The sequence below is a fragment of the Marmota monax genome, unplaced genomic scaffold (genome assembly GCF_021218885.2).
Source record: "Marmota monax isolate L192 unplaced genomic scaffold, Marmota_monax_Labrador192_F-V1.1 WCK01_AAM20220418_F8-fsc00002, whole genome shotgun sequence".
NCBI lineage: Eukaryota > Metazoa > Chordata > Mammalia > Rodentia > Sciuridae > Marmota > Marmota monax.
The window spans coordinates 35,241,497-35,264,138 of NW_026693571.1; the positions used below are offsets into that span (position 1 = coordinate 35,241,497).

Below are 22,642 nucleotides of genomic sequence, written 5' to 3' on the forward strand. Positions count from 1 at the left end.
ACTGACAATGTCAGAGGCAAATATTCTGTTTTTCATTTCTGGCAGTTCCTTCACAAAGAACACTTTCTTGTAGTGAGGCAAGCATTTCACAAATTGTTCACAAATTCTAAGCGGACAATATCCTGATTTTCAGGATTATTGAATAAACACTCTGGCTAACCTTAGAGACCACATGGGTTATAGCAATAGAGAAATATTAAAGTTCAAAGTCTAAGGATTTAGAATCATCCCAGGGATAAAACTCAGTTTGAATGTATATTGATTTTGTTATTTGTCTCACGATCCACAAAAGGTGCTTAACAAATATTGGTACTTTTCTGCCTCCATCCTACCCCTAGAAGGACCATCAAGCAAGTTGTGTGTGTGTGTGTGTTTGTTTGTGTGATGAAGGACCAAGAGAGATGATAACTCTGAAAGCAATTTTAAATTATTATTTAAATATTATCAATTTTAAATTATTTAATTTAAAAATTTAAAAATTTTTAATTATTTAAAAATATTATTCCCACTTAAAGGTTTTAGAATTGTCTAGACAAATGGAAAGAAATAATAAAAAACTATTTTCCTCTCAACTTTAACTTTCATTGGATCCTAACATTTTTTTCGTACTCACATTACATAAATATCCATGTGCATGGATGGAATCGGTGGATGATTGGAGGGATGTGGGTATGAAATGTATTTTTGCATTAGGCTGCTTTATTTTATAAAATGCAAAGTTCTAGGCCTGGAGGTGTAGCTTAGTGGTAGGGCATGAGGTCCTGGGTTCAATTGCCAGCAGTCAGTCAATCAATCAATCAATAAATAAAATAAAAGTAAATATATATTACTTGTTTTTAAGGAAATGGGATAGAATGTGACCTACAAAAATACTACAACTGTGTTTCTCCTATGCTTGGTAAGTGGCTTAATTTTTGTTTTCAGGATTTATATTAATGTTACTTAGAGTAATATAAGACCCCAAATCATAGTTTGGATAGCCCAAAAATAAAACAGAAAATAGACAATAGCAGGGAATTTTTAACATTCTTAAACAATTTACATAAACATAGACAAACCAAACAAAACCCCTCTGATTCCAAGAAATATGTCACTGAAATATACACAGAAGCCAAGTAACAGTACCAGTGTTCTGGCTTTTATTTTTAAATCTTCATGTCGTTTTTCAATTTTTGTTCTTTTAAAATAATAAAATAGACTTACTTTTTTACATAAGTAAAATATTTTTGTGAATAGTTTAAATATTACCAAATAGAAAATAAATTATGTAAAAATCAATAAAAGCTCTATCCCTTCAGGAATTATTCTGAGAATTATTCTTTCATTTATTCATTTTATTATATGTTCATATTACATATGAAATTTTTACATAAATGAAATCATAACTGCACACACTTTATTTATTGGGAACAGCTTCTTCCTAAATAGCCTTTTATTTTTCTTACATACCTGTCTCAATTTTGAACCAATGTTAACATTCTTATGGGTTCCTCCATAACTTTCTCCAGATATATAGATTCATATTTATGACCTTAAATCATTGGTTGTTTACTAAATGGAATCCTAATACATACACTTTATGAAAGGTGGTTTTCTAATGCATTATGGAAATATCTCCCGGACAGCAGGAATAGATTTAACAGCTTCTTTTAAATAACTGTAAAACATTTCAATATATCAGTATGAGTAGAAAGGATCTTATATTTTTCTATAGCCCACAAGCTAAATGTGCAAAGAGTTCAAATTATGTTGCCAAATTTCTTCCAATTTCCCATCCCTGTTGGAGGCTGGAAGGAGAGCTGGTGGTGGTGGTGGGGTGTTGTTACTCCCTGTAAGCATTTCTTCAGGGATTGTTGTGGGATGACAGGGTCACAAATGTGTAGGGAGTGTGTGTGTGTGTGTGTGTGTGAGAGAGAGAGAGAGAGAGAGAGGGAGGGGGAGAGTATCAGTGTATAAGAATATATTAGTGTATGTGAGCATGAGTGAAAGAGTGTAAGGGTATGTGTGCGCATGTGTGAGTGTGTAAACAAACATAGTGACAGTGTGAGTGTATGTGAGTGTAGGCAAAGAGTGATGATTTTACTAATAATCTTAAAGAATAAGAGGATGTATGCAAAGTTACACACCAAAGGAGTATCAGTGTTAGAGAATGGAAAACAAGCCCAAAGGTGGCCCCTGATCAAGGGGTTTTGGTGAACAACAGGTTCACAAAAACAAAGGTTTTCTGCATTAAAACCAAGAGAAAAAGGTGAGTCTGAGTAGAGACAGGGTGAGGAGCAGTGAGAATGGGCTCTGGGAGGTGGTGCAAAGGAAACACCTCCTCCAGAGACCCCTTCCCTCCCCCCAGACACATGTGCATTCATGGCTTGGTGGAACTAAAGAAGGACAGAAGAGAATCTAGTGGCTGATTGAAAAGTTACTGGTCCACAGAAATAGCACTCCAAACACCAGCAACACTGTTTCACACCATTATGTATTGAAACAAGATGAATTCATTTTGTTGAAACAAGATGAATTCAGTTTAAACCCAAGTCATTGGCTTTCTGATTATATTTGAAAATTCCTCTCAAAGTAATACAATGTCACACACACACACACAAAAAAAAAAAAAAAAAAAAAAAAAAAAAAAAAAAAAAAAAACTTCTCATCCCTCTCTTGTGCAAATAGGTGATATTTTATGGAAATATACCCAGACATTTGCTGAAAAGACTTTATTTCTAATGAAGTTTCCAGTGACTCAATGAATTCAAAGTTAGCAACTCTTTGTATCCTGTCTTCTTTGCTGCATTAACAGTGAAATATAAACATCATTTGTTCAGAAAATAGTGACAATATCTGATATTTTTTTAAAAATTAAAAGTAAAATTAACATTGGACTGGGGTAACATTGGACTGCTCTGTGGTAGAGCAGGCTTGCATAAGGTCCTGGGTCCAATCCCCAGTATTGGGGATACACACACACACTTTTATATATGTGTGTGTATACAAACACACATATATAAATAATTGTGTGTATACATATATAAACGTATATATATATATATATATATATACTTTATATATAGAAACATATAGAAACATTTTTACATTATTTATTTTAAAAGTTCTGTTCTCCCCATTGTGAAATATTCTTCCCTAATATCCTGTCCTGATTTGCATTTCAGACCACATTGAATTTAAGGGATTATGTACGATGGGAACCCACAATTCTAGCTGCCCTGTTTCTTGTGAAGAAACTGAATACCCTGCTACCATTTCTTATTCATCTTTTCCAAGTCAAAAAGCTTTAAAATATCTTTCCAAGAAGTTGAATCAAAGCCGCGATTATATCAGGTAATCTTATTAGTCTCATAAATCATTCATTTTTATCTTCATTGAAAACTTCAAGTTTCAGAAAATAAAATGCTGATCAATCAAGGGAGGGAGTGGCTTACATAATTGAATTAACAATGACAGCATAGAAATTTATCAGTAGGCAAGATCATGTCTTTCATCTCCTTACTTTAATTGTGTGAAAATCAACTGATATTTGCTGAAAGCATTTGCTCAGTCTGTTATTGCCCTGGACCCAGGAACTTCTCAATCTTCTGCCCTCTCCTGGTGCCTTTAGCTCTATCAAATCATGAAATCATGTCCCAGGACAAGGGCTCTGCTTGTTGACGTCATTTAGGAGGTACAAGATCACACTTTCATCGTCCCAACTGGGGAAATAAGAATGCTAACTAATATCATTTTGATGCCTAAAAATATGAAAATTTCCTAACTTTATATTTTATAGTTTGAGTCTCCTAAGAACTGTGTAAGGTAAATTGGAACAGAAATTACTATTGTCATTGCACAACAGAGGAAATTAAAGTACACTCTAATTCAAGTAACTGACCTATCAAGATAGTCAATTGCACAGAAAGCAATTATGCTTGAAAACTTATCCACAGGTCTTTTTCACAAAGATACCAGATTGCAGTTTCCCTGGTTAACTGAATATTAAATTCTCCAGTTATACCATGTTGCTCTTAGAAATTATAAATGAAATGTCTTATGGATTTCTTGCTTATTCTTTTAAACAAGGGAGTAAACTTAACATTTTTCTTTGTTTCTTATTTATATATTTTAGTCCTAGACCTGAAACAATGACAATTGCATATTGGTATTTATAATTTTATCTATTAAAATAATTTAATATTAACTAATTTAAACTTGATTTGTATTTGCACAGTCAAGTAACTAACTTTTGAAAGCATGTTTTGATTCAGCTTTACCTTGGAATTTATTTTAATTAAAATTTAAAAGTTCAACCATGTAAGTAGACAATAAAATTATCTTTACAAATCAGAAAGAAAAATGTATTTGTATCAAGATAGGGCTCTTAGGGTATGATTTCAAATACTTAGTATATTAAATGATAGAGAGGTAGAAATTTGCAATTAGTCTTTATTTATAGTGCTAACTCCAATACAGATATCTTTTTCTATTTCATTTTAATATGGGGAACTGATTCATTTGTAGTATTATGTCTGTTATATTTAAATATGTCTTAGATGATCTCAGCTATTAGAGATCTCCTGAAGTTCAAAATTGTTTAATTTGCAAGGAATGTAGGCATGATTTTGGAGACTTACTGGTGAATTAGAAAAGAAATCCATGAATTCCACAAGATGATACTAGAAAATACTGAACTCAGATTATCATGAATAGTTCTCTAACTAATCCTATCATTAGTGACTTGCAGGGAACTCAGTGGTTGTGAGTGGTGGAGGCTGTTACCACAGGCCTAAGACAGATAGATAGCTGAGCAAATGTGTGGGACTCAGGGCTTGCCCTGATGCTAGAAAGAGAAACTTGTCTGTGTAGTGTTATCGGAAATAATAGAGTCATAAATCGGCAAACACATATACAATTAGTCAGGAGAGAAAACATGAAATCTTAGCAGAAATATGATTTAAAAAGAAGCAATCTCTAATTTAACGGTTAAGCCTCTGTATGGCAGAAATCAACCCCAGACTATGGCAGTTCGGGGTTTCATGGGGCAGCTGCTGAGCCTCATTATTAAGGGGAGAAGATCAGCCTTACAGAAGCATGCAGTGTGGAGGTGACTAAAGTGGTAAATTTGGCTGAAATAAAATTGATTTCATCAGTTATACAAATGAAGTTTTAAGGTTTTTCTGTGTTAACAAATTTTTAAATTAAAATTGAATGAAATCAATTTTTAGAAAACCAGTTCACTCCCTTTAATGAAGCACTTATGTTCAAGAACCTGGAAGCATTTCCTCTGCATTTAGTAACATAATAAATACTCATTTTTATTTGTTCTCTTTGCCCTTATTAAAACCCAGATTTTATTTTATACTTGTGCCTTTCAAGCAAATGTTATTGGACTCCATTGAATAAACTCACTACTACCAGGCGTCATACGTTTGGTGAGACTCAATTATTGGTCATATCAGCTGTCTGAGTGAAGTAGAGTAAATATCACAATATTTTTTATAGGAAAGGAATTTATCTTATATCAGAAACACAGATGGATAATGCTTGGAAATGATTATGAATGTTGTGCTTGTGAAATTAAACAATATTATCAGGGTACATGCAAATTAGAGTACAATGGAGGACAAAATGATTGGAATATTACTAAAATTTCTGAACTTCCAAGACAACTTGATTATTTCTTTCACTTTGCCAACTGCTTTATTATTTGTAAACATTACTATGCCCCCTGATTATCTCTTTAAACGTTGCAAATTCTTCTGTTACTCATGGTTACACCAATGGAAATTAAGTACACATATTAATGATGCATTTTGAATTAAGTATATTTGGGAATATTGATTAAAAAATCTGTAAACAATAAAGAAAATGATTTACAGCCACACTCCTTAGATATGATAAAGAACATGACATAATTCCAGGAATAATTACTAATAGGATCCATTCTCAGTCATAACTATTATCCAGCTAACAATCATGAGGAAGCTGGTTTCCAGTTCTGCTTATCACATGGAGAAGTTAATATTTATCCACTCATATATTGGTTTCATCTTTAACTTGTTATCTTCTACCATTTAAAAAAATTTTTAGATGTTGATAGACCTTTGTTTCATTTATTTACTTTTATGTGTTGATGAGGATTGAATCCAGTGCCTCACATATGCTAGGCAAGTGCTCTACCACTGAGCCACAACCCCAGCCCATCTTTTACCATTTTTACAAATATAAATGAACACCTCTTATGTGTGTTAAAATTCAAGGGATATTCTAGGCATTAAGGATACCTCAGTATAAGAAAGATAAGAATGCTGCCTTATTATGCCTGATTCCTTTGGGATGGAAATAGACATGAAGTGTACATACTCACATTAGATGGCTCTAGTTGCTATGGCAGGAGAAACGGTAGAAAGTGGTCTAGGAAGCCAGAGTCAGAGAAGTTATTCTTAGGATTATGGATTATGATCAGGAAAGACCTTCCTGAGAAGGTGACAGTGAGCAAAAACCTGAAGCAGTGGTTCTCCAAAGTTCATGGAGGAGTTTCATTAAGATTACATGGGAAGTCTCAGGGAAAGGGTTGGGTTGAGCAAAAGTATTATGATCCAGCAGTTGCAAGAGTACATTTTGGTTATTATATAAAGAACAGAGCATGTGTATTTGTTGAGATAAAGTACCTTAAAAGTGGAAGTCAGAAGGCTAATGCAAAAATCCAGGTGGAAGACTAGGGCTGTTTGGGCAAAGATGCAGCAATGAATGGGCTGTGAGCTGGTGGGACACTAGAGGTATTCTGAAGATGAGACAAATAGGATTTCCTGTTGAATTGGCTATGGGGTTTGAAACTTTATAAATGGGGAAAATATCAGGAGTTTAATTGGAATGTGTTAAACTGTTAGGCATACAAGTTGAAATACAGGAAGCATTTCAATGTGTTATTGAAGTTCAAAGTAGACTTTTGCAAAAAAGTGAGGATCTCCAAATTATAGAGAACTCTCATTTGCAAATAATGTTTAGCCACTCTGGTCACCTGTAAAGATTTCCAGAGGACATTAAGAAAACAGTCTTGGCTTAATTTTATCAATGAAAAAAAAAAATCAATAACATTTACGGGGCATTCACTATATGCCAGGTTCTTTGCCCATTCTACATGTACATTAACTTAATTTCTCCCCAACACAACTCTGCAATTTCAACTCAAAACTCCTGACCACTGATAAGGAAACCAAGACTTGGGTAAAAATGTGATTTCTCTAGGGTCACATAAGTCACAAAGAAAAAAACAAGGATTTGAATTGAAACTAAACACACACATAAATAGTTGTAAATACTTCTTCAGTCTATATCAGTACATGTTTACAATTAATGTCTTTTTCTGATAGCTCAGGAATGAGACATGGAAAAATTGTTGGGTCTGGAAAAGAATGTTTCTCTTAATTCCAACAAGACCAAAGTGCCTTTGAAATGATGCTAATTTGAATTAATGATGGATAGACATACTGTGTCTAATTCAACATTAAATAGCATCTGAATTGAAATGAGTGCTACTTTTGTAAGATAGGAAATAAAAGTAGAGCTGTCAGTGTTGAGCTGCATTAATTCTGTTTTCATTCCCAGGGAGAATCTTGTGAACATTGAAATAAACTATAGTGACTTAAACTATAAGATAACTCAGCAACAAAAAGCAGTGAGTGTATCTGAGTTACTTGGTAAGAATTATTTATATCTTCCTGGATGTTCCTCTATTTTCTATTTTCCTTTCGTATTTACAGCTTAGCTTATCAATGGAGGAGACATAATCAATAGTAATGTCATTTGACTGCTTTTTAAATCCAACATTTTTGCACTCCCTAGAAACACTGCGAATTGATCCCAAAGGCTTTGACAAAGAAATGGCTGATGCTCAGTATTTCAGACTCACATTTATATTTTATTCTCTTGATGGACAATCCTGTCATCAAGGGTATTGTAATGTTTCAGCAGGAGGAATTCAGCCTCTGCATACCCCTACATGGAATTCCACCCCAGGGTGGGTTAAAAAGAACATGAGCAAGCAAAATTGGGCATTTGGTTGAACAACCACTGCTCATTTTCTTTCATTATACATCCCCTAACCAACATACTTGCTGACTTCCTAGATCTCATTGCCTTTTCAAGGAAGCCAGGTAGAAGACAGAAGACAGCATTACAGTCAGGCAAAATACAGCACTCTGATCTAGCAGCTGAGACCCAAGATAGTGAGGAAGTTTACAAACTCTCCAAAGCTCATGGAGAAACCTATACTTCATTACCACACTTTACAAAATTGGAAAGATCCTGAGAATGACTCGTGGCAAGAAAGTAATGATTAATAAAGTAATGTGCGTGAGGAGGCAGTGTTAGAATTGTCAAATTCACTGAGACAAAAAGTAAAAGGGTGATTGACAGGGACTAAAGGAAGCTGGGAGTTACTGTTTAAACAGTTTCCATTAGGGAAAATGAAAATGTTTCAGAGATGCATGTTGGTGATGGGTGTCAAAAAATACAAATATAGTTAATGCCACAGAGCTGTACATTTCAAAATGGTTAAAATGGTAAAATTTAAGACATGGATATTTAATCACAATAAAAGCATAAACAATAAAATAAACATAGATTTAAAGACATTTTGAAAAAGCAATGCTGTGTTGATATATTTTAGTTCAATTAAATATTATAAATGTCTAAAAAGAAATAAAGTATGGACTTTTAAATTTCCAGTTGCTTGGAAATTAATTTTCCAGAAAACTCTAATGTCGTATGGATGTCTCATTTCTTTTCATTTAACATATAGAATTGGATTTGAAATTATCTAGGAACCTTAATGAATTTACCTTAGGCTTCTTATCTTCCAAAGTCTGAGTTAGAATTTTGGAAATTTTATGTTTACCTTAATTCTCCATTTAAAGGTGGTTTGGACTAATATTATTGTCACCTGAATTGCTATTACTTTATTTGTACCACATTTTATGGTAATACAATTAACCTATCTTCATATAATGTTATTCATTAGTTTAAAATAATTTCACTTCTAACAATGTTTAACTTTCTTTCTATGAAAAACCATGACAATTTATGTATTGATTTTGATTACAGCAGATGTTGGCGGTCAGCTGGGCCTGTTTTGTGGAGCCAGTATGATCACAATTATAGAAATTATTGAATATTTATTTACCAATTTCTATTGGATATGCATTTTCTTTTTGCTGAAGATACCTGAAATGACTCAGAGGCCTCCTCCATCTCAGAATCATCTGGGGAATAAAAATCAGATAGAAGAGTGCTAATGTTCAGTTAGAATAAATCAGATAGAAGAGTGCTAATGTTCAATTGGAATAAAAGTCTTTGTTTTTTTTCTTCTCAGTACCTTCAGATTTTTCATGGCTAATTCATTGTTATGTTACTTTATGCGATCATTTTGATAGTTCAATAAAAGGCATTGAAGATATCTATATGTACTTTTATTGTTTTAATTATAGACATAAAAGAAAAAGGCCTTGTCTACATTTTTTTTCCTTAAATGATTAAGTGTTAAATATTTTGACTGTAAACAATAAAATGGAAGGGACTATTTAGAGATGGTGCTAATCTTCAGCTTGTTACAGTACACACAGCATTCAAATAATTCCTCAGAATTTTAAATACATAAATGTTACCATTTAAATATTGGTGAAAGAATCCAGGGAGTTTGTATTTTGAAAGGCAAGATTAAAGTTCTCTTACCTACAGGAAAAAATGGAAGAGATTTATGAAGATTTTAAAATATCATATGTACAAAAGACCTTAGGTTTACAAGATTATCAGCAGTAAGTCCCAGTGATATACCCTGAAACAAACATCATTAGATATCATAACAAAGATAGAGCCCCTTATGCAACACACCTCATAAGAAAAGATGGGTCATATCATAACCTGAATCTGTGAATGACCTGCTGGGTGGCTGCTATGTATATGAATATTAACCTGTAAAAACCAAAAAGACTTGAGTCAACTAACAGAAAGAAAATGTCTGACAGAAAAGCAAGAAAAGTAATAAACTGGAATAAGAAATAGCAAAAACAAGTGGAATTTTTGAGACAGTTGAAAAGGAATGGTATACAGACAGAAAACTGAAAAGATGGTTACAACAGACCCAGTGATGCTTCATTGTCACAATTTGTTTTTCTTGTTATTTGGGGTTTTGCAAGAAAGGAAGAAATCCCATCTGAACTTGGACAATTATTTAGTCTAAAGGTACACATCACATTCATCAATTTACCCCCCATGGATGAATTTAAATGTGGTGGTACCAAAGTATAACAGAGAGAAAGGCTTTAGAAGCTGGAGCTATATATGACACGGGCCTAAGTGGACCCAGGACCCCCAGGAACAGCTTCTCATGTGCTGGAATAACTCTGGGTGATTGTGAAGGTCCTCATTTGAGGCAATCAATTAAAATTGAGTGAAAATTGAAATCGCTCCAATTGAGACTTCAAGTCCAATATGGCAAAGCCCTTACTGGCTTTGCTTGTGCACTGGAAAGCATTGGAGCTAACAAGCAATTGCAGCTTGAACAGGAAGAAAGCATAAGATACCTTGTGGTGTACTCAACTGTACTCAAGCCCATACATGAAATGTATTCATTATACAAATAGAAGGATTTGCCATTCCTGGCTTATAGTCTTAGGTCAAATTCACTTTTCACTCAGTTTTAATTGGTCACATTAAACAAGGATCTTCACAAATTCCTGCAATAATTCCACCACATTAGAAACTATTACTGGAAGTTGTGAGATTGCTAAAGTCTTTGGTGTAAATTCTTCATTGTTGTGAAGTGTGTATCTCATCTCTAATCATGAAATCTTCCCCTTTCTCCTGGATATTTTCTCCAGTTTCTCATTTTCTTTTCTGCCCCACTGTCACTATCTAATTCCCACCTGGAATTTGAAGCCAATCCCTTGGAACTCTTCATTACTCCTCAGCAATTTATAGCATGTGTGGAACAAGTTTTTAAAATGTTTCTTGTATGATGACATTTCTCTTATTCCAAATCATTTTTGGCTTTAAGTTTCTTATCATCTTTTATTAACTATCTATTTTAGATATTCAGCATCATCTTTTACCACTTTTCCCAACATACTTACTCAGACCAGTTCTTTCTCATAGTTAGTCTCATTTCTCCCCTTTTCAGTTACATCTTTGTCTTTCATGGAGATACCTCCACTTGCCCATTTTGATGCTTCCCTGATACATTTCTCCCATTTTTTCAATCCCAATTTAATTCCTTTTAGTCTAAACATAATACAGTATTTAATTGATACTAAACATTTTAAAAATTTATTTAAATATTGCAATAAATCAATAGATTCAATTAGCTAATTGAATACATTTTTACTTAGTGATTAACAGAAGATTCAATATATACCAATTATGCTTTCTCTTCTTATTTGTTGATTGTTTTTAAAAAATTGAAAATTTAAGAAAATAATAATATAAACAGCCACATACTCACCCTTCAGATTTAACCATTTTATGTTTTGACTTATTTCCTTCTGATTTTTTTATGTATAAAATTATTCTATGCATCTCAATCTGAAATTTCATTGACATACTTTTCAATGTCATGTTTACAGTGTATTCATGCTAACACATAAAAGTATAGTTTACTACATTATTGCACAAAATTGCTTCAATAAATATGCCCCAATAAATAAAATAAATTTGCCTCAATAAAAATTGCCTCAATAAATAAATATTTATTTTTTCATTTTCCCTATTCATCTATATTTATATAGTTTCAAATTTTCATCTCTAGCAAAAATTCTGAAATGAAACTGTGTACATTTCTGCTTGGTTATATGCCCAGAAGTCAAAATGCTGACCTTTTTTTTTTTGTTGTTATATTCACTTTGACTATATATTAGCCAATTATCTCTGACACAGGTGATCCAATTTATGCAACCAATATTGGCATAGAATTCAGATTGATCCATTATCATATGAGACTTTCAAGGCTTTTTCCCCCCCCAGTCTGATTCTGATACATTGGCATTTATGCTATAAGAATACAGGGGGCATTGTTGAATGGCAGGCAGGATGGAATTTGAAATGTCCTAGACAACAGGTAATTGTGGAAAAGTACTAGAAGCTATAGCTGAAAAATGAGTTGGTATTCAAATAGTTTTGAATTCAGAATTTACGAAAGCTGCCTGAAAGGTTGTGATGCCAAAAGAGTGAACAGAGCAAATGACGGTCCCACTAAAAGCTCCATCCTCTTTAATAGGATGCAAGAATGTACTGTTTGGCTCGTGAGTAGGTACCAGTCAATCTACCTAATATAGATTTTAGCCACATTTTTGGGTTATTTCACTGCAACGTGAGAAAAACAATCAGGGTGAATGTCACACATTCTAGATGGAAAGAGTTTTCCACAGAAGAATTGATTCCGGAAAAGTGTTGGTGAATGGTCTGTGTTTTTAACTATTCTGCAGGGGTTTCTGAAATTAATTATTGTATAATAAATAGAGAAGAAGAAGAAACTATACTCAGAGAAAGAAACGAATATTTTAAAGCATTCAGAAAATTAATAAGTGATATGGGTCAGCAAGGCTGGCTTTGGAAAAGATACCTAATGTGGGGACTGTTGTTTTGTGTTTCTCATCTTAATAAGTCATCCCATTATTTAATTCTGAAAGACTGTTAGAGTTTCACTACTGCCTTGAAGACCTAACTAATGCTAGCATGTAAGTTACTACCTTTAGACTTAATTAGATGGAAAGTTTTCTTCTAAGATTTGGCAGGAATCAATCAATGTCTGTCTTCAAAATAATAAGGATGGGGAATGGAAATAACAAAAATCAGATAGAAAGGATTTGTATCTTTAAATATTACTGAATTAATATTTACCATATTATACGAGAGGTATAAGTTGCGGTTCGGGGTAAGTAAGAAAAAAATAATGTACTGCCAAAGATGCTAACTAATTTCCATAATTAATTTAATTACCCTATAACAGTGCCCAGCAAGTTTTATAAAAATCCATTATCATATCATATGTTATATGCCTGTTTTAATTAAATGCCTGTAAAAGAAGTCTGTAAGTATATAAACTCATGTCAAATTTAAATGATATTTAAAAATTTCATAAGCTAACAAACCATAACATACATTCATTTACATATGGCTTTGTCAATGGCTATTGAGATTTCATTAATAAATTAATGTTTTTCTAAGTCACTAGCAGAGTTTGTCACTTTAATAAAAACAAGTCAAGCTCTTTTTTATGACATCTTGTAGGTGATCAGCTGTGTGATATGACCTGGATATTTCTTTCCCAACTACTGGATATGAGGTACTTATTGAGTGGATGATCAGCTCAAACTTCATACTTTTTAGAAGCATATGGCCACAGAAGTTGCTGTTGATGCTTTGGATGAAAAATAGGGTGGTTATGTTTTCAAATTCTCTGTGGGAATGACAGACAAGATTTCCCCATGAACAGATTGTCTTGACCTATGATCATGGCTGCCTGCTACTGAGTAAGGGGTATTCCTGTTATGGACCAAGGAGAACTGGAGGGATAAAATGCAAATCTCTTCAGGGTTGCATTGTGGATGCCAATCTGATGGTTCTCAATATGGTTACTGTGAAAAAAAAGAGGAAAGAATATTTGTAAAGGACACTACTGTGTCTTGTCACCTGGGACCCAAAAGAAAAAGCAGAATCCTCAGACTTTTTAATCTGCCTATATGTTGTCCAAAAACCTTGAAACAAACAAGATAAGAAACCTAGGACCAAAGCATGGAAGATTCAGTGTCTTATTATTTCACAGTGTCTTGCAACACAAACACCAACACATTACTCTGAAGTAATAGTGTAGGAAAAAAGTGCCCAGAACATATTGCCAAGAGTTGTAGGCTGTCCTTTCTGAGAGCTTCTACTCTAAAATCTGAATGCAGTCAAAAAATTTAAAAAAAAAAACAAAACATTTTTTTAGAGTAAGAAATGTAAAAAATCAAACAACCTTTTAAAAACTTTAAATAAATAAAAATAAGCCAAAGCCACTTTTAGGCTACATGCTCCTTATTTAGCTGATTCCAAAGAATTCTTGTTTACAAAGGAAATGCATTATATTATTCTTTCTCCTGAATTATAGTTTCTCCTGAAGTAGTGCCCTCACATAGAAAAATATTTTTAAAAGAAGAATAAAAAAGAAAAGAAAACCAACACATGATTAAGTTCCAGAATATTTATTGCAAACACAAAATGTTCAAAGAGGTGAATAATTCCAGTTCTTGAAGTACTTGAAAGAGAGTTAAATCCTAAAGATCAGTTTTCCAAAGGTAGATAAACATTAGAGAGAGGCCTACAAGAAGCTTGATAACAAATGTTAGTAGCTGCACAGAGGTGTATTTTTATATTGTATATTTGTGTAGTGTGCTTGCAAAACAGCAAGGAGATTAGCTTTGAGGGAGTAGAAGGGAAATTATTAAATTGAGGACTTGGAAATCCTTTTGGAGTAAAAGAGAATGATGGTAATCCTTGAATCATTATGTGTGATCGTCACATTGCAGCAAAGTAAAAAAAAAAGCTTGATAGTTTATTGAATGGGGTACTTAGACTGTGGCTGATGTCAAAAAGGAAAAATAGGCAATATTTTATATCCAAGCATTGTCAAAGAATATGGGAATATAAGAATTCTCATGCATTGGTGAAAGTAATGTCCACAAATACAGCCTCTGGTAGTCAATATACCAGTACTTACGCAAACTAAATATAGGAGCCAGCAGTATTACCCTTGGAGAACACACACACACACACACACACACACACACACACACACGACCCTGGAACTTGGTGAAAAGACACACTAGAGAGATTGAAATGAGGACTCATTTGGCAGGCACTATACTGCTTGTGATTGAGGATAGCCATGTTATAAACTTAAGAATAATAATAGCTTTTTGTCTTTTTTGTATTTTGTATATTTAATATCTCTGACTCTTCTGACAACATCCTTCAGGTCTTCCATGACTCTGTTAAAAAACTACAATTTGGTATGGGTTATAGATGTGCACGTGTGTGCTGGGGGAAGGATGTTCAAATAAATAATCTGTAGTCAGCACAAGAAATTGACCACTAATTGGAAAACACAGATGCTTTACATATTATATAAATAATTTATTTTTCTCCTTCAACTGGTTCTACAGTATCTGGGAAGGACCTCTGACGATCCTAAACTCCTTCTGTGTGGCAAGGCTCTGTGTTAGGTGCATGGGCCATGGAGTGGATGTGCAGTCCAGACCCACCTTCTTATAGGGTCTATTGGACAAGAAGATAAGAACATCAAAATGATATAAAGAATATATAATATACCAAAATACACTCTAATGTCATTATATGTAAAAAGAACAAATAAAAAAATATACAGAGAGAAGAATAGCAATGGTATTATACCCAGGTATTCTAGGGACACAGACCAAAATCAGAGTGGGAAATGATGAAATTTTCATGTGTAATTTCTGGGACATCTTGTTAGAAGAAAGAAAACCCAATCCAAACTAAAAAACAAAAATGCTTCTTTGGTCAGAAATCTCTACAGTAAGACTTGAATGCTAGTCAATGGTGGCAAAGTACAGAAGAGCAAAGATGACCATCTTCATGGAAGATTCCCTCCACACTCTTAGCAGAAGTTTCACTGAATGGTACAGTAAATGCTATTCTTTCTCTACTTCTATAGTCCATCAGGGTTCACAGTTGAGTTGTGAACATCAGGATCAGTTGGGTTTTCACGCTGAAGAATACAAGCCTTTTATACTTATAGGGGCCAGTTAGTGTTGAGATGTCTTTCCTATGGCACATCATTTGGATTGTTCTGATCTAGCCCTTATGATTACTGTCATGTGACACACATATAGTTTCATCCTGTTCTTCTCTAATTCAGCTTTGATTCCTGCCTTTGCCCTGAGCCTCTAAATCTTGTTCTTCAATGCTAGTCCTAAGATGCAGGATAAAGCCACCTGCTATATCTTCTCCGAACTCTTTGCTCACCTGTTTGACTAGAACTTCTGCACCTGAAACATAATCATCTTATATAAAGACACCCACCAGGCATTTACTACTGTTTGCTTGTTTCAGATTCAAGAAGCGTTGACACATGGTTGGAATCCAAGCTCTAGTATCCAGTTGCCAGATACTGACTGGATCAGTTACTGATTCTGTTTGACTTTGCAAATTACCCCAAGTTCATACACTCCAGTAATATGAAGACGATAATGATAGTTTCTATGCAATGAATTGCTACAAGGATTAAACACATGCAAAATATGCAAAACTGCATTTGGCACATAGTGACTATAGCTTTGTTTCCTGATCATCAATTTTGCTGCTGATCTAGAATTTCCTAAGAGCTTAAAGGGCAAGAGGGATTCTGTCCCCATTTATTGCAACTCACTCATGCCTATTAATTTTGATTATACGTTACAATACAGTCTAATATTTAAGGATACGTATATTTTTAAAAAGGAGCTCTGTGACTTTTATTATAGTGTTAACATTATTTTTTATAAATTCTTTTTAAAAGGACTTTAAATGTCAAGAAATACAATGAACAGTATTCCATGAATTTTGAATCTCAAGCATTCATGAATCAGGAACAAATATTGGTTAAGGGTCCCAACAGGCATGTGGTCCCTGAGGTAGGGGCACGTGCTCCCTCTGAGATTTCTATAACTTTGGAATATTTTGTTGAGTGAAAATCAAGAAGTGTGTAAATGTTCTAATATTCACCTTTTGTATAATGCTCTCTCAGCTAACACTTGGGTAATATTCCTCCTGTCAAGTGCAGAAAGAGCAGGTTGGGTTGACAGGGAAAGGACAACCTTTAACAGGAATACAAATGAAAAGAAGAAATATAATGTGGGTGGTAATTGAATGATGAACTAGATCTTTATAAAGAGCCTTCACTTTGTCAAAAGATAATAGGTGTCGTTTAGTGCTTTGTAATTGCTTCTCATTAAAAAATTGCAAAAGAATTGTCAAGTGAAAATGTAAGATCTTTTATTATCTCAAAATATTAAGTTGCTAAAGTTAGAAACCCATAAATTTCTTTTTCTTAAATATTTTCCTAAAATCTCCCCTATAGAACCATTTTTAAAATATTCTTCTTATCACCATTTATATTACGTTGAGGTATATGGAGTTGAAATATTCAAAGTAAATGTTCAATTTGGAGCTACATATTATAAATCAAAATAAAAAGTGCAAATATGTGTACATATTTTTTCTTTATGTAATAATCATTTTCCCTTTCAATTACTCAGGTAATTTTCTCCTTTTGTTTTCATAAATAACAAAATTGACTCAATTTGTTGGCATGAGGAAATATATATGTAAGATATCTTTGTTTCTTATGGAAGATCTGAACAGTTGTCTGTATTACATCTAGTCCAATATGATGACACCTAGTTTCGTGTGACCATTAGGCATGTGGAATGTAATTGGTCTGAATTTATATATGCTGAAAATGTAAAATACACAATGCATTTTAAAAACTTACAACAAAATAAAGAATTTAAAATACCTGGTTACTAATTTGAAATTTGTTGCATGCTGAAATGATATTTTGTTTATATTGTGCTAAATAAAATATGTTATTAAAATAAATTTCTTTCCTTCCTTTCTGTTTTTTGAAGTGTGGCTACTAGAGATTTTTAAATTTAAAAACTCACCGTGTCATAGGTGACTCTTTGTACCTTACCTTTTATTTATATTAGACTATTTGGATAGAAACTACCCTTATAATTTTCTAGACAGACTTAAAAATTATTGTGATTTGAAAAAAAATTATACTAGTATATCAAGGAGTGATATCCACCCTGTTATTTAATATCATATCTCATATCTACAGTGGAAGACATAAAATAATTAAACAGTTATTATCCAAGAACATCACTGTACATGCAAATTGTTACTGTCTAAAAAATTTTAAATGCCATACACCTGAGTTCCAAATTTCTACCTGCCTCTAGCACCCTAAGCTAATGACTTCCTTTGATAGGTTATTAGGCTTTCTTGTCAGATCCTGAACCCAATTCTTCATATTCCCTAATACTTGTTTTCTTCAGGTCTTATTCTCACCTTCTCTCAGATTCCAGGGCATAAACATCTCATGGGCCCCAAGTCCCATGTCCATGTAATGAATTTTGCATAAAAATAAAGGAACTCTCTTCAGCTGTGTTATTTGTGCTAATACATTCAAACTTAGATGTACAATGTTAGGTGTGTTGTTGTCCAAAACTTTATGATTACATTTTCTCTATGGCTATATGTGAATTCTATTAAAGTGTATTCATGTGATGAAGAAAGGAACAAAAGGAACAATATTTATGCATCTTTATCAGGGATGTGTTTTGTGAGTTAATACTAGACTTTCATAAGACTCTTTTCCCCAAAGACTCAAAACTGTTTGGTAGACAACTTCAGTCATCACTCTCCAAAATAGGCAATCTATTTCATTAATCATAGTAGTGACGATGACCAACCTTTATACCCAATTTTTAAGAGGTAGTTTCCAATTCAGAAGGATGACTAAAATTTGATTACTTGAGCTCTGTCTGGGATATAGACTGTACCAGATACACCATATGGACTGGAAAAGAATGATTGAATAAAAGGACATTTTACCTTTCTATATAATAAAAAAACATAAACCTTCATTAAAGAATTTGAACTTAGGTAACATAATTAGGTCAATATCATAGGATACACTTTTAGCAAAAACACCTATATTAATACTCATACACTAATCTAGTCATTCTGACTTTAGCTTGAATACAAAGTCCTCACCAGATTTGTTTATTTTGTTTATTTCTTAGAAGCTGGCTTTCAAACCCTTCAGTAGATCTACTGGATATTTCAAGGCTGCTAAAATTAGTATAGTCAAAACTTAAGATTTTATTATGAAAGGGTCAGATCAAAGTCATAGTGCACCAAAGTCAAGGTGCACTGTCATTTTTACTGCCTACCCTCAACCCCTACATACAAAAAATGAATTTTGGAGCAGGAATTAACTCTACATACTATCTGGACTGGAAATATTTTTACAGATTAGGAAACTGAGTGATAAGGAGTTAAAAGACTCAGGGCTGGCCTTGCCACATTGAATTCAGGGTCTTGCATCCTGTCCATTGTTTTGTTTTGTTTATCTTACTACATTTCTTCTCTTCAATATAGTAGAAGTAGTAAGAACTAGAAATGCAATTTTTATAATGTAAAATAGGGGAGTTTTTAAATTTTATTATTGTAAATCAGCAGTAAATTTTTATTGGTGTCTGATAGCAGATATGAGCTATCAGAAACTTAGTTTGCTTATAATAATACTGTACAGATCTACTACTTCTGTTATAGGTTACTTGTTCTAGAAAATTTATACAACTTCCTTCAGAATTAGCTATAACTATTTGATTGCAGTTTCTGAACAAGTTGTGTGAATGGATTTGATGTAACACAATGGACATAAGGGGTGGAAATAATTATTTTTGAACCCATTAGGGAGTTAGGAGTGAATTCAAGTCTGCACACAGAAAGTGACAGTTAATTGACAGTTAAGATGGTGAACTTTCCTATCACAAAATCTGTTCTTTCTGAACTTTGATTCCAAATAGCATTATCTGCTGCCCTCTGGTGGTCCTATGAACCATTGTCTGGGACTACAGAAAAAGTAATTATCACCTCTTCGGTAACAAAGAAAATATGAACGTGCCATTTCATAAATCAGTAATATATTTCTTAAAAATGAAGCAAATGCTTAGTTCTTAAATTATATATATATATATATATATATATATATATATATATATATATACATATACATATTTAATACACATATCTATGTGTATTAAGTATACTATATATGTGTGTGTGCATTCAATTATGAAAGCATAGAAATACACACATTTAAAAAATTTTTTTTAGTTGTAGATGGACACAATACCTTTATTTATTTATTTTTATCTGGTGCTAAGGATCAAAGCCAGTGCTTCACACAAGCTAGGCAAGTGCTTTACCCCTGAGCCACAACCCTAACCACCCCCCCCCCCGCACCCCCCCCATATCTTTTTAATTCAAACCAATAAACTTCTGTCTTTCATCACATTTGATTTTAGTTTTGGGCAGAGTTTCACTGGGTTTGTTTCAGGATTCAGCAAACTTAAAAACATATTCTCTGTTTTTTCTCATTGACCTTCTTGTTTTCTCATGACACGTGCTGTCCCTGATTTAGCTTTAACAATATCTTTTCTCAATGATTTGTAAATTTACATTTCTTCTAATAACTCCCAAAATGGTAAGCCAAAGTTCTAACTCTTCTGATTTCTCTACATGTTAATTAGACCTAACAGGAAACCTGGTGAGTGTTTACTGTAATTCCTGTTTTAACAATGAGAATCATTTTGAAGAAAAGATCTGAGACTTTAGGAGAGGTTACAGGGCTGGTAACTGGCTGTTTGGAAATTTGAGTTGGTGCAATTGGAACAGAATATGCTCTTTTCTCTACACACATTAATGCCACCTACAGAGAATAGCCATTTCTCTCTTAAACATATTCACAAGAACTTCAAACCCATGTAATAATATTCTATCCCATAAGCTCATTTCCCCATCTTTATTTTCCGTCCTGTTTAATGGCACCATCATTTACTTACTAATCAAGCCAGCAGTCCTCTACTTGATTCTTACCTTCCCCTCTTCCCCAGTAACCCATAGGTATTATGCCCTTTTAATTTTGAGCCTTGATCACTCCTCAGTTAGCTTCCTCCCCTGCTGTCACCTTAAAGTAGGCCCATACACAAAGTACAAACAGCACCATAAATACACACTTGCTCCTTCCTATTAAACCCTACACCAATGACAGCATGATTCTTTGCATACACTAATAAAATAATGGAATTTTAAAGTCTCCTCTTGTTTCCAATATCACTTGTTATTCCTCGTCCCCTTCAAATCTACTATTTAGTTCCACTGCTCAGAATAATCCCTCCATCCCTTCACTCAACAAAAGTTTGTCAAGTGCTATTTTTGTGAAAGATTCAAGGGATATTAGGGAAAGAGCCTTAAGAAACTTACAGCCTAATAAAAAAACAGATGATGTGTTAACCATTCTAGGTATTGCAGGACAACAAGGTACACAGAATCTACACTTGCTTTAGAGAGTTTGGAAAATCTCCAATGAAACATTAAGGAGCTAAGTGCTTAAAGAGAAATAAGAGTTTGTCATCAGAGTATGGACATAGCATTTCCAAACAGAACAAATCATGCTTGCAAAGGTAGCAGTGATCAGAACAGGCTGTTAAAGGTGATGATTCTTGTATCTTTACTAAGTGGAACAGCAATGAATAATAATCATATGACTTTAGGTAGCAGAACAATTTGGATTTGTGAAAGATTACTTTCTCAGCAATTTGGGAGTGTGGAGTGGAGAAGGTAAAAACAGGAAATAGAGAGTTTATAAGGAAGATCTGGCAATTGTTCAGGAGATGATGAGTGCCTGAACTAGGAGACTGTAGGCATAATAAGCAGATGTTAAGACACTTCCAAGAGGCCAAAATCGCAGTGTTACTTCCTCAAAGGTAGCAATGATTTACTCATCAATACACTCTGTTGATCATACTTGAGATAATTAATAAAGGAAAAAAATATTTTGGATTATGGTTTCAGGGGTTTCAGTTTGTGATCTCTTGTCCCTTTTACTTTGGGCCTATAAGAGCACATATATCATGGCAGGAGCACATAGCAGAAGATCTGTTCACCTCATGTCATTCAGAACACAAAACAGAGTACAAGGAAGGGGCTGGGGCCCTAATATCCTCTTCAAAAAAATAACTTCCTCCCACCAGGCTCCACCTCCTAATGGTTCCAGGCCTTCAGATGGCACCAAGCTGAGAGTGTAATACATGAGCTTTTAGGAGACACTCCAGATCCATACTATGGCATGACCTAACTGCCACAATGCCAGCCTCAAGTAAATGCTCAATAAATACACATTGGATTCTGGGAAGACAGAAGTATCACTGGGGTTGTTTTAATCCTCCTTAATCTCTCTTCCAAACAGACATAATGTGCATTTTCATCTCACCCATCTTCTCTCAAGTTATTCATTCCCTAAGTATTCATTCTTTACCTTGAAGACATTTCATGATTATGAATATTAAATATCTTAATTATTTGTACACATCTGTTACCCTTAAAAGTTTGTGAGCTCTTTAAGTACGCTGATGCCATTTCATATTTATGTGTGTTTGGCTTCTGTGACTAGCCTTTTTCTTTTTTTCCTGTCACTTTGTTGATACTAAAGAAAAATAGCATTTAAGGCTATTTCTTCCCAAGATGAGCCATTAAAAATTTATGTGTACAATGAACCAAAATGCATTCTGCTGTCATATATACTTAATTAGAATTAATTAATTAATTAATTAAAGAATTTCATAACTGAAAATGTACCCTGTGTTCAGAGTATGCACCTACCTAGCAGCAAAAAAATTAAAGTTATGACAATAGTAAATATAAATTAAACTTTAAAATAAATAAGGTTATAAAATAACTCCAAAAATAACACAAATAATGCACATGATGACATTGATATCATCCAACTGAAATAAAAACAGTCTAGAGA

General features: G+C 33.5%; 1 protein-coding gene across 8 annotated transcripts in view; it reads left to right on the top strand.

The window, feature by feature from the left end:
• Positions 1–9,442, top strand: part of Asic5 (acid sensing ion channel subunit family member 5) — a 38,102-nt gene extending 28,660 nt beyond the window's left edge. For 6 of the 8 annotated variants that reach the window (XM_046459213.1, XM_046459212.1, XM_046459219.2 and 3 more), the window contains 4 exons: positions 842–898; positions 3,165–3,333; positions 7,594–7,685; positions 9,091–9,442. In XM_046459213.1, the coding sequence (XP_046315169.1) occupies positions 842–898; positions 3,165–3,333; positions 7,594–7,685; positions 9,091–9,281 (509 nt within the window). In that variant the 3' untranslated portion in view covers positions 9,282–9,442. The remainder of the gene's footprint in view (positions 1–841; positions 899–3,164; positions 3,334–7,593; positions 7,686–9,090) is intronic. The other 2 variants (XM_046459216.2, XM_046459218.2) reach the window with 2 other exon arrangements.
• The last annotated feature ends 13,200 nt before the right edge of the window (positions 9,443–22,642 follow it).